The sequence below is a fragment of the Canis aureus genome, chromosome 31, assembly GCF_053574225.1.
Source record: "Canis aureus isolate CA01 chromosome 31, VMU_Caureus_v.1.0, whole genome shotgun sequence".
NCBI lineage: Eukaryota > Metazoa > Chordata > Mammalia > Carnivora > Canidae > Canis > Canis aureus.
Window position 1 is genome coordinate 16,207,481 of NC_135641.1, and position 12,968 is coordinate 16,220,448.

General features: G+C 48.8%; 1 protein-coding gene across 4 annotated transcripts in view; it reads right to left on the reverse strand.

Moving 5' to 3' along the window:
- Window positions 1-12,968, reverse strand: part of CEP72 (centrosomal protein 72) — a 52,906-nt gene that overhangs the window by 15,690 nt on the left and 24,248 nt on the right. For 3 of the 4 annotated variants that reach the window (XM_077879680.1, XM_077879677.1, XM_077879679.1), the window contains 5 exons: window positions 12,489-12,627; window positions 11,151-11,347; window positions 5,801-5,927; window positions 3,113-3,224; window positions 1,171-1,719 (listed from right to left, as the gene is read on the reverse strand). In XM_077879680.1, the coding sequence (XP_077735806.1) occupies window positions 1,563-1,719; window positions 3,113-3,224; window positions 5,801-5,927; window positions 11,151-11,347; window positions 12,489-12,627 (732 nt within the window). In that variant the 3' untranslated portion in view covers window positions 1,171-1,562. Of the gene's footprint in view, window positions 1-1,170; window positions 1,720-3,112; window positions 3,225-5,800; window positions 5,928-11,150; window positions 11,348-12,488; window positions 12,628-12,968 lie in introns of those variants that run through there. The other variant, XM_077879678.1, reaches the window with a different exon arrangement.

The following is a 12,968-nucleotide window of genomic DNA, read 5'->3' on the forward strand; positions in this document are numbered from 1 at the left end:
ATATGCAATCACCTGCAGCAAAGGCAGCAAGAACAGGGCTCAGGAGTAGGAAAACAGGAGCATAATGGTGCACAGAGGTCAGTAAGAAAGAACCAAAGGGAATTTTAGAACTAAAAACATAATTTCTGAAATTAAAAATTCACTATACATATAACAGGCCTAATCTCAGATCAGGGCAGTAGAAATGACCCTAACGGAGCTGGGAACAAAAGATGGGAAAGAAGATCGGAGTGTCGGGATGCGTAGGGACTTGCGTGGTGTGTCACTGGAGTCACAGGAGGGAGTCGGGGACGGGGGTGGAGGGGGCTGGGTCAAACAACAATTTTGGAGAAATAGTGAGGAAAACTTTTCCAAATTTGATGAAAATTATAAACTCAGAGGTCTAAGAAGCTCATTGAAATGTAAGCTACAGAAACCAAGTAATAGCATGGTGATCACTTTCAACAAGCTCAAAATGGATTAATGCTAAAATCCTTAAAATAAATAAATGATCCAATGATGAAAGAAACCTCCCCCCCATACACACACAAAACCACATTTGCTGTGTCATGTTTTCCTGCTAAGTTACAGAAATCAATGCTGAAGGACACAACCACAACCAGACAGGGAGGGGGCTGAGGAGACCATCTCCCGAGCAACACAAGGGACCTCCCCCACCCCCCAACAGGTACTTCTAGGTACTTCTGCTCTTCTTCCTCCATCAGCTAAGTACTGTTTTACAAAATTACTTTGTTTTACCAAAAAAAGCAAGCATTTACACAAGATACAAAGCTTTTAAACTAAAAATCTAGTATTTTGCCCTGTTCTGCTCTAATTTTCAGAAATGCACTGCAAGCAAGAGAGCACAGGGGTAGATACTTTCACTGTGGGAGGTCAATATTGTTAATGTTTCCCCAACTCCACGTGTTACTTTATTAAGTCCTGGAGCTAACCATGGTGCATAGCTTGTTTTATGAAAGAATTCAGGGAGAAAAACTCAGTTATAATTCATAAAAAGCCACTTTTTAAAACAATCTATTAGTTTATTGAACAAGGATTGAGTGTCACACAAAATCACTTAGCCATCAGACCCCATTCTCTTTCACATCAGGGTGAAAAATACTGCACTTTTTTATATCAAGATATTTTATGAAAAATTAATAATGTTGGCCCTCAAAATATATCAGTATGTTGTTTCAAAACACATGAAAGGCTTTTTTTTTTTTTTTTTTTCTTGGTAAGATCTCGGTTGTATTTCAGGACACAGGAACAGCGTGCTGGAGTCCGAGGGAATAATGATCCCAGTTGCCAGCTCTTTGCAAATCCTGCACCATATACACCCTTACAGACTCACCTATAGACAGATCAATCCTTTCTCAGGATGTTCTAGAAAATCGAGCTACAGGCCCCAAATACTTTTCAAAACATTTAAGATAATTACGAACAGAAGACCCAGCTCTCACCAACACAAACACTAGGTAGAAAGGAATTTCCACATTTTACTAGCTGTGTCAGAGCGAACACAGATGCGCTGGCCACAAAACCCAGAGGCGAGGCATGGGTGCCCAGGGGTGGGGGTGGGGCTAGCAGCCTCCAAGGCTGGCGCTACCATGTGGGAAGAGGGCTAGAGTCTTCTTGAGCTCCTTGTAGCTCCAATGCAGCTGCTCCACCTCGGCCTGGTGCTGTGCCCGCACCTGGCTCAGCTCCTGCAGGAGATGCTCATTGGTGCTGACCAGGGAGCTGCAGGAGAGCACAGGGAATCGACACCTGAGCCCCTCCTAAAGGCCAGCCTGCCGCCTCCTGCCCCCGCTCCACTGCCAACACCCTTCTGCCTGCCATTGGCTCCTGCCGCCTGACTCTCCCCTCCAGACCGGTTGGCGCAAAACCTGACCCGAGCCCTAAACTGCCCCGCTGCATATAGGCAGGATGAAGGAGCGGAGCCCATGATGGAGGGCTACTGCCCCATCGCTCCAGCCACACCCGGGGGTGAGAAAACAGTCTGTAAAGCGAGCGGGACCATGTTCTAGCTCCAGAGAAGATGCCCAGTCTGGCATATTTCTAAGCCCTGGTCAGCTGTGAAAAGCCCCTTACAAATTCTGACGTAAGAGCACCTCAGAGTCCGGGTCTCACAGTGTTGTCAGCCACTTCTACTGCTATGAGGACTTTATGAGGAGAGCGGTACTGTACCTGCCCACTCAGCCATCTGCAAAATGCTCTTGCCTCCAGTGAGCAGTGATAAGGGATGGATGGATGTGGGGGGCCATTTTCCCAGATACCTGCCCCCACGGACAGACCCACGGAATAGCCACTGGCCAGGTGGAGGCCCAGAGCAAACTGAACGTGAACCCCCGCTGCAGGGCCTCGTCCACATGGAGCCCACCACACTGCAGATGGGGGGCTGCCGGGTTCTGGGAGCCATCCTGCCTCGACTGCCCCTCCCTGTACCACGACGTCCACCTTCCCTGTTCTTCTGTTGCCTCCCTCTCTCTGCTCCAGCTCATCTCTCAGGAGCCCCTTCCCCTCTGTAACCTGTGCGTGGGATGGGCCCGCTGACTCCCTGGGAGGTCACAGCCCAGCTCCACCTAAGGCCACACGGCACTCAAGCCCAGGGGCAGGAGTGGTGGCCTCAACCTGAGGCAGGAGAAAAGAGGTGAGTTTGGCTCAGGCTCTGCACCTTTATCACGTGCAGATGGCCCGTCCTCACCTCGGCCCACCCAGCAGCACACTGTTTCCTTGTGCCCAGCCTGCGCCAGCCAGCGCCCCCTTCCCACCACATGATTCTCAGAATAAACACTGGGAATAAACACTTGGCAATCCCCACAGCTCCTGCTCCCTTCTCACCACCCAGCACACAGCCAGGAGTAAAGGTGGGGTCCCCGTGTTCCGGGAGAAGTGATGGGAGCTGCTCCAGGTAGACCAGGACACCTGAGCATCTCCCACCATCTCTCACGTGCCCCTCACTTCCCCTGGCCACACTTCTGGTCACACTCTCAGGCCCCACCTCACAGAATACTATAGCAGGAAGGGACACCCTCAGGTGTTCCTCTGTGCCCCATGACGTGACCAGGGCCAGCCCTGCCTCCCTGAGCCACAGGGCCCACTCAGCGCCTCCACCCACGCCTCCCAGAGGCACCTGTGGCTCTCCTGAAGCATCTGGGTGAGCTCCTGGATCTTGTCATAGTGTGTCAGATGCTGCTTTAATTCCACAATCTCATCAGAGAGCCTCTTCACACTTGTTTGAAGTCCTGAAAGAGAAAAACAGTAACATTAGTTAGTGAAATTCACACTAAGCAGTTCAAACATTTAAGTTAGACCAGAGACACAAGAAAACAATGTAGCCTGGAAAAGTCCTTCTGTGCACAACTCAGACACCCTTGGCTTCTGCCCTTCAGACTCTCAAGAACTAAGTCTGCACACAGAGGGCAGACAGTGCAGACAGAGGCAAGCCAGTTGCCAGCTGGGGCCCCTGCACTGGACCTGCTGCTGGACCTGCTGCAAAGTTGCAGTGCTTCTCCTCCCCCAGGCAATGGGTTCTGGGGACAAGTGACAAGAGGCCCACGGGGGCCACACATCTCCGATATGTCCTCTGGTCTCAGGTCCATCAGTGACACAGAGTGTTTGGGTTCCACCCATGTGACTCCTGGCTCTGGGTTTCCAACTCGAGAGGAAAAGAAATATCATTTATTGGCTCCAAAACCCAAATCCAAGATCCAAATAAATCCACACCTAGTCACACAACTGTGAAACTACACAAGAGGCAATGAGAGAGCCAGAGCAGGAAGGTGCAGACAGGGCCCCTAAAAGTGTTACAATGGGGCCACACTACTCAGCAACTGCACCTGCCTATGTTGCTGCTGCAGGGCTGGCGAAATGGATCCTGGAAAGAGGGCAGTGAGGGCGTGGTTTCGGCATCTCCCAGAATCCCCACATTTGTCCAACACCAAGACTGACTAGATGACAAAACAAGAGCCCCACAAACGACATTACAGCCCCTATGATGAGGCAGCCTTAAGGCCCAGACACAAGAGCCACAAGCCATGCATGGCAGCCACATCTGTGAAAGGGAAGTGGTGCTTAGCAGTGGGGCAGCCACTAAGTGTCCCCCATTTTCACAGAAAACCTCTGCTGGACCACTGAGGACCCATGGCTGACACGAGAGGGGCTCGGCCTCCCCCATGAGGTCAGACCAGGGGGTCCCTGTGTGGTCTGAAAGGACTGCAGCAACCCTGACCCCATGAGGCTGACCTGTCCAGTCCCTTCCAGAAGAGGGTTGTACTACAGAGGAATTGTTGGTGAGGGGCCCAGGGGGGGCAGGACAGTGCTCCAGAGAGAAGTGAGGAAATGAACAGGGCCCTGGGGGTGCCCAAAGGGGCCACCATATTTCTCTAGAAGTTTGGAGCACTGAGGGCAGACCCCACACAAAGCTGCTGCCCTTGACAACAGCGGCCACACCCAGAACCCAGCAAACCCAGGACTGAGTATTGACTAAGAAGTGATACAATAAATGGAGGAACAAGTCAGAACTGAGGATGTCAGAGGAGGTAGCTGAACTCAGGCCCATGGTCATGGCAGAGAAAGCCTCATGGGAAATGAAGGCTGAGCAAGGAGGAGTCTGAGAGCAAGCGAACAGGATGATGACATCTCAAGACACACATGAAAAGGGGAAATTTTTTACATGGAAGTTAATGAAAAGGGGCGCTGGCTCAGGTTGTGACCTTAGGTCCTGGAATCAAGCCCCATGTTGGGCTCCCTGCTCAGTGGGGAGTCTGTTTCTTCATCTCCTCTGCCTGCCACTCCTGCTGCTCTCTCTCTCTCTCTAATAAATAAATAAATAAATAAATAAATAAATAAATAAATAAATAAATAATCTTTAAAGAAAAGAAAGTTTCAAGAAAAGATTATAAAGAGCTCAGCCTTCAACCAAGCAGCCCAAGAGACACAACAGAAGAGACCTGAGCAGCCTGTGGGCCAGGGCCATGATCTCATCTGTGGCTGGGCTCCTGCGACCCAGCCCGTTGGGAACATGCAGATAGACCTGCTCTGAGGCCCTCTACGAATGGTTTTTGGACCCCTGGGAGGTAAGAACTGCATGACACTCAGTGGGCCAGTCCTCAGTGAAGTTAAAATTTCCAGGGGACCCTGCGGTTCACAGCCAGACAAGGCTCACAGAACACACACCACCTCTTCACTCAAAACCCGGGAATCTGAAATACCAAGGGCATCTTGATGAAAATTTCAAAACAGAAGTAAAGATGGGAGAGATGGAGATAAGAGTGACCTGAAAGAAATGGTGACCACAGAGAAAAAGCACTGCTCTGCTCCAGGAGTGGGGGCAGCAGAGGCACAGCCATCTGCATGCTGAGAGGCAGTGTGGGGGTGGAGGCTCCCCACAGTTGGTACTGCCACGGCTACAACCATGTCCAACCTGAGGCTGTGGAACGTGCAGGAACAGCTCTCATGAGCCAAGATGACCCTCACCACACTTTACAGCATGTACTGGACCTGAATTCTGAATCCTATGAGTAATTTTTTTTTTTTTAATTTTTTTTTTTTTTAAAGATTTTATTTATTCAGGAGAGAGAGGTGGGGGCAGGGGAGAAGAGGCAGAGACACAGGCAGAGGGAGAAGCAGGCTCCATGCAGGGAGCCTGACGTGGGAATCGATCCCAGGTCCCCAGGATCAGGCCCTGGGCTGAAGGGGATGCTAAACCGCTGAGCCACCCGAGCTACCCTCCTATGAGTAACTTAAAATGAAGTCTACAATAGAGGATTTGAACACTCACATTTCATTAAATAACTTACCAAATAAACTACATACTCACCAGTGATCTGCACATTTAATGTAGCCGCAGTGTCTGCATTTTTTGCTTCTTTTTTCATGCTGAACAAAAGAGCCTTTAAGCTACTATTCTCTTCCAAAGATTTGTCTAAATGTTGCCTCAAGTCATCCTAAGGACATAGAACAACACATTTAAAACAGATAAATCAAACTCAGTAAAACGTATGTATGAAATCAAGGCAAATTTGAGACCAGCAGGCATCAGTTTTACTTTACCTATCATAAGTGATAAATCAGGACGTGAACAACAGAAATCACAGCTATCTCCAGGTGAGCAGCAGTGTCCTTCATAAGGGACAGAGAAGGGGGGCACGCTGTGTGCCTGGCATCTCTGCTGGAGCCCTGCCTCCTCCAGGAAGGCCCCATGGTCACCACAGCCCAGCTCCCCATCCCTTCTCAAGGAGCAGAACAAGAGCTGGGCAGCACACCAGCCCTGTGTGGTCCCTTTAGGTTCACTTCTTGGGCAAAAGCATGGGCAGATCCCAGGGCTTCACATTCCCTGAGGCAGGCACTGCCCTGCAAGAGCCCCATTCTGTAAGCACATGGATCCTACCTGCCATCCCCACCACAGGTGGGAGCTGCAGACACAGTGGGCTCCTTTCCCATCCTCTGAGCCAGTAGCAATGCCCAGCACACCATGGACATTAAAGGGGAGAGCAGAGCACTGACACACTGTGAGAGCTGGTGGCACAGGGGCCATCACAGCCACCTGCTGCCCAGAGCAGGAGGCTGCCCCGCTTGCACAGACACCCGCAGACATAACCCCACCAGGGGAGCGAGTGGATCTGTCTCAAGGTGACAAGGGCCCCTGCTTTCAGGAAACAGCTACCCTCATTCTTCACCCTGATGGCCCACCCAGCATACCGACCCTGTGTGTGCACACACACTCCGGGCAGTACAGAAACGGCCATGTGGCCAGTTATGGCCAATGGTTTGTCTCCCAAAAATGTGAGGAGTCCTGAAAGGGCAGGGGCTGGGCCCTGGTCCTGAACAAGGTCTCAGCCAAGGCCAGAGGAGGGGCAGTGACCCATCATGTTCAGTTGTACACAGCCCTGCTGGGAGCATGCTGGAAAGGCTCAGGAACAAGACCTTGGCTAAGGCCAGTTTTCTGGGCATCAGGACCTGAGGAGACCTGATGGCAGAACCAGCGTCTTCACAATGGGGAAAAGTAAAGCTTTGTGGGGGATCTCTGAGGCGGCAGGTTCTCATAAAATACAGACACTGGCAGATGTTCCAGAGACTCATCTCAAAGCAGCCCCATGGCTATTCTCATTCCCACCTTTCGAATGATAATGGCCAATTCAGAAGCTGGGGGAGGCAGCTGCTGAGATGGCCCAAGAGTGTTCCCACCATCCTGTGTGTCCTCCCCTCACATGGGTGGACCTGCTGACTGGATCCTAACCCACCACATGCAAGCAACAACACTTCCCTCTCAAGAGCAGGTAACAAAGGACGGCCTCCTACGCAGGTGCTCTCTGGCTCTGATCAGCAGCTGCCATGCCAGGAGGGCCTCAGGTGTCATGTACAGAGCCAAGGCTGCCTGTGTGCGAGCCTGCAAGTGGATGCCTACTTCCATCAAGCCTTCAAAGGGGACCATGACCCCACTCGGCAATATGACAGCAAGACCCTGAGTCAGATGCACAGCTCCTGTGCACTAGGACTCCTGACCACACGGGCTGCCGGTAATACGTGCTGCTGGTGAAGGGGCTGCACTCTGGGCAGCGATCTCTCTCTCTCTCTCACACACACTCAGAGGCTTAAGTGACTTGCTCAGATGGAGCTGGCCACTATGTCCCAGTCCACCGTCTCAACCACATGTCACAACCTCTCAGTACTGACTTTTTAAAAGAGGAGCTCTTGCAGATTCCACATAATAAAACTCAACTGTGATGATCAGCAAGATGAAAAACACTACACTTGGCTGGATGCACCACAAAGATTTGAGGTGTGTGCCCTGCTGGGTCGAGTGCACGGATGTCCCTGCTCTCACAGAGCTAACATCTGTTGGGGAGGAGAGGACCTGGGAGCTACACTGACAGCCAATGTGCAGACCCAGCACCGCACAAGCAGCTCCGGTCCTGGTCTTCATCTTCCTCCACGGCCACAGCATGGGCCCCTTACCAACACTCCTGCCCCTGGTAACCTCTTTCTCATTAGCAGATGGCTTCCTCTGTTATGCAGGGACTTCTGAGTTCACTAGAGTCCCACTTTAGTTTTGTTTTTGCATTTTTGCTATCAGATTAAAAAAAAAAATTGAATAGACCCTATCAAGGAGTCTTTTCTCTTGTGTTTTTTAAAAGTTCTACAGTTTCAAGTCTTATATTTAAATCTTTAATCCAATTTGAGTTGACTTCCACATACGGTATCAGGGGTCCAGTCTTCCCAGCACCAATACTGAATAGACTGTCCTTTCCCTGTTGTGTATTCTTGGTACATGATGCCATTTGTATGTGGCGTAATGTTCCTGGGATCTCTATTCTGTTCCATCCATCCATGTGTCTGTTTATGTGTTAATACCATACTCTTTCCATTACTACAGCTTCCTTCACAATAAGAATTTGAAATCAGAGTGTAATACCTCCAACTGTTTTTTCTCAAGGCAGTTCTGGCAAAATTTTAGGGGTCTCCCGTGAAACTAGAAAATGGAAAATACAGGGATCCCTGGGTAGCGCAGCGGTTTGGTGCCTGCCTTTGGCCTGGGGTGCGATCCTGGAGACCCGGGATCGAATCCCACATCGGGCTCCCAGCATGGAGCCTGCTTCTCCCTCTGTGTCTCTGCCTGTCTCTCTCTGTGTGACTATCATGAATAAATAAATAAATAAAATCTTAAAAAAAAAAAAAAAAGAAAATGGAAAATACAAATTTTAAGAAAAATAATTACACAAATTTTAAGATTTTTAAAATTTCTGTAAAAAAATGCCATTGGAATCCTTACAGGGATTGCACTGAACCTGCAGATGACTTTCAGCAGGGTGGACTGTTTTAACACTATTACTTTTCCAATCCGTGCACATGGGATATCTTTCCATTCATGGCTCGGATTTCTTCCATCCATGTCTTACAGTTTTCAGTGTTCAAATCTTTAACTTCCTTGGTTCAAAATACTATTTTTACAATACAAAATACTATTCCTAAGTATTTTATTCTTTTTGATGCTATCCTAAATGGGATTGTTTCCTCATCTCTTTAGATAAACTATTGGTATAAAGAAACACAACTGATTTCTATTATACTGATTTTGTGTCCTGCAACTTTATTAAATTGATTAGTTTTTTTTTTTTTAATTTTATCCATTTACTCATTAGAGACAGAGAGAAAGGCAGAGATACAGGCAGAGAGAGAAGCAGACTCCCCACAGAGATCCCAAAGCAGAACTCGATCCCAGGACCCCGGGATCACACCCTGCGCTGAGAGCAGATGCTCAAATGCTAAGCCACTCAGGTGTCCCAGAACTGATTAGTTCTAACACGTTTTGTCGTTTTTGTTGTTGTTGTGAGTCTAGGACTTTTTACACATACAATCCTGTCCTCTGTAAACAGAGACGATCTTACTTCTTCCTTTCCAATCTGGATGTCTCCTTTTCCCACGTGCTCTTGTTACCATTTCCAGTGTTGTGCTAAGCAGACCTCATGAGAGCATATGTCTGTGTCTGGTAGCGGGTCTCAGGTGAGAAAGCAAGGTTTGGTGTTTTCCCACCAATCACGCGTTGCCTGTGGCCTTGTCATAAGTGACCTTTACTGTGTTGAGGAAACTTTCTATTTTGTTGAGACTTTTTATGATGGATGGATGGCTAAGTTTGTCAAATGCTTTTCCCCATCTATTGAGATGACTGTGTGGTTTTGATCTTTCAATCTGTGTGTATTAATTAGCATTTGTTGAACCAACCTTGCATTCCAGGGGAAGTCCCACTTGGTCATAGCGTATATTTTTTTGATGTGTTCTTGAATATGATTTCCTGGTATTTTACTACAGATTTTAAAATTATGTTCATCAGAGATATTAACATCTAGTTTTCTTTTCTTCTGGTGTTTTTGCTATCAGGATGAGGTTGGCTTCAAAAATGGGTACAGAAAGAAGTGTTCCCTTTACTTCTATTTTCTCGAAGAGTTTAAGGAGTATTAATTCTTACTTGAATGTGCAGTAACATTAAGCCATGAAGCCATCTGGTTCTGGGCTTTTCTTTGTTGGGAGGTTTTTGATTATCATTCAATTTCCTTATTTATTATTGGTCTGTTCAGGCTTTATTTCTTCTTCTTTTTTAGAGAGACAGAGAGAGAGAGAATCCCAAGCAGGGTCCATGCCCAGCACAGAGCCCAACATGGGGCTTGATCTCATGACCCTGAGATCTTGACCTGAGCTGAAATCAAGAGTTGGACACCTAACCAAATGAGCCACTCAGGCACGTACTTTATTTCTTCTTGGTACAGTCTTGGCAGGATGTAGGTTTCTAGGAGCTTACCCATTTCTTTTAGGTTGTCCAGTGTGCTCACTTATAAGTACTCGTAAGAGTCCCTTATGACCCTTTTTTATTTCTGAGGCATCCACTGTGATACCTCCTCTTTCATTTGTGTTTTTGAGTCTTCTCAGTCTAGCTAAAGGTTGGTGGATTTTACATTTTTTTCAAAAATCCAACTCAGTTTTGGTTTTCTTTCCCATTATTTTTCTAATTCTCTATTTGATTTATTTCTGCTCTGATGTTTACAATTTCCTTCATACCTCCTGTTAACTTTGGGTTTAGTTTGCTCTTCTTTTTCTAGTTCCTTGAGGTATAAAATTAGGTTGTTTGATATCTTTCTGCTTTTTTAACATAGCCATTTACATGTTACGGTCTTATTATGAAGTTAGGAAGGACAAGGACAGCCCCGCCCAGCCAGGAGCCTTGGGCTCAGAGGCTGGGTTCAAGCTGGCTCTGGCTGACCTTGGGCACCACCTGCTGGAGGAAATCCCTCTAGTCCAACAGCAGCACATCATGGGCTTGTGCTGGATGGTGCTGGCAGGACAGCAGCTAATTGGAGCCTCTGCCTGGACCCAGGAGCACTGCAGCCACGTAAGCTCTACCTCAAGCCCAAGTTCATCCATGCTTTCTCCCTCACTCAGCCTCTTACAGAAGAGAGCAGTCACACAGGAGTGGCAAGGCTAGGACAAGCAAGGACACTGCTCTCTTCAAACGCCTGTTATGTAGGGTTTGGGAGCCATGCAGACAGGCAGTGCCCTCAGTGGTGGGGGGAGCCTGCTGCTGCGGCCTGACGGCAGCTAAGGGGAAGCGCTCCCCTGATCTCTGAGGTTGAAACCCCTTGTGTGCATGAATAGAAATAATGCAAAAGCACGCTTACCATCTCCTTCTGTGTGTTGCTTAGTTCTGATGCCACCTCATTAATCTTTACACGGTACTGCTGCTGCTGCTCAGCAAGGTGCTTCTGTAGAGATTTATTTTCCAGAGTAAGGTAGCTAATTTCTTCACTCACAAGTGTTGAACTATCCTGAGTTGTTGTAAATTCTTGCACAGATGACAAAATATGTCTTGCCTGAGCTAAGAGTAAAAATCAGGTATTATTATGGCATTTATGTTAAAAGGATGAAGTAGAAACAAAGTACATTCATACATCTTGAGTAACACAAACTACATGCCTAAAAACACTGACCAGCATGGAGAATGGCAAAGGGACATGGATACCACAGAAATCCCCTTACTCGGATTTCTGTACACACATCCAATTGCGGATGGGAGGTAGAGAGACAGGAAAACAGTTTTATTCCAGATCAAAGGTGCCTATGAAGAGAGCCCGGATAGTTACGCTGGATGCCCCAGTTAGCCTGCCATGCTCCTTCCACAGCACTGGCTGCTGCTGCTCCTGGCCTGGGACCTGCATGCAAACACAGTCTGACAACTCCGCAACTGGGAGCATGAGGGCAAGATTTATGGGATCAGGATCCAGAGGATCCAGCTTCTTGGGGAGTCCTGCTTCCAAAAGGAGAAGCCCTGGGGCCACAACACTGAGCATAGAGCTCAGCTCTGTGCAGGGCCCTCAGTCTACAGACAGAAGGGGCGGGCAAGCTCCTGCTCCCACTGGCTGCACCTAGGCTGCAGGAGAAAGAGACAGCTGCCACCTAGGAGGCAGCATCTCTCACTCTGGAAGAAGGGTAGGGGGTGTGCTCTGGCACCCAGGTACAGGCAGAAGCAAAGCCAAGTCCTCCCTGGGAAGGGACCACCTTCCTAGGCCTCGTTCCCACTGAAAGATCAGCAAATCCAAGGCCCTGCAGGAGATGATCATATGTTCAGAGGGTTCAAAGGAGACAGTGGCAGCTTTTTGAGGTTTTAAAACCTTCACACAATACAGAGCAACAAGAATCAAACATCATCTGTGAACAGCATCTCCAACAAAACCAAAGTGACAAGGCATCTCCATAAACCCAAGTGCCAACAGGTAGGAAAACCAATAGCCACAGGCCTGCAGGGCGCCCCTCATATCTCACACCCCATGGAAGCCCCAGCTGCTTTGAGGAAGGCTGTCAAGATGCTCTGTGCAGTGTGGTGGGAGCAGTGACGGCAAGCGGAAAGGATGCAGCAAGGTGCGGGGCCCAGACCTCAGCAGAACAGCATCTGCAAACAGAATGCTGCCTGGAGGGAGGGCCCAAGTGCAGGTCTAAGCGGACCTTCCTTCCTGGCTCACCTTGGAACACCTCATTGCCATGCAGGGACTTGCAGCCACTCCAGTACCTGTCCACCAGGTCGAGGAGTGCCTCAAGAAGCATCACCTCCAGGGCAGCCTTCTTCCCAGGAGGCACAGCTGAATACAGTCTGGGAGCCACCTGCAATGGAAACAGAACTATGATGCTGAGACCAAGAGTTACTGCATGATGTGAAGCCTCTGACACAGGGATGCATGGCACCGCCCATGCATCATGCGGATACCCTTGTCCAGAGATGTGCACAATGGGGCCATCCAAACTTCACAAGGCTGTAGGGGAGGCACATGGAAGCGCTTCCCTACCCTCAGACATGTGACCCTGGTGATATCCCACACTAGGGTCACATGTGGGTAGGTAAAGGACACACTACAAGGTGACACCAAGTGTGACAGTCATGAAACCCACATCATGGTTTAAGCCCTAAGGCTGTGGGAACTCCAGTCCCACAATGGCCTGTTCTG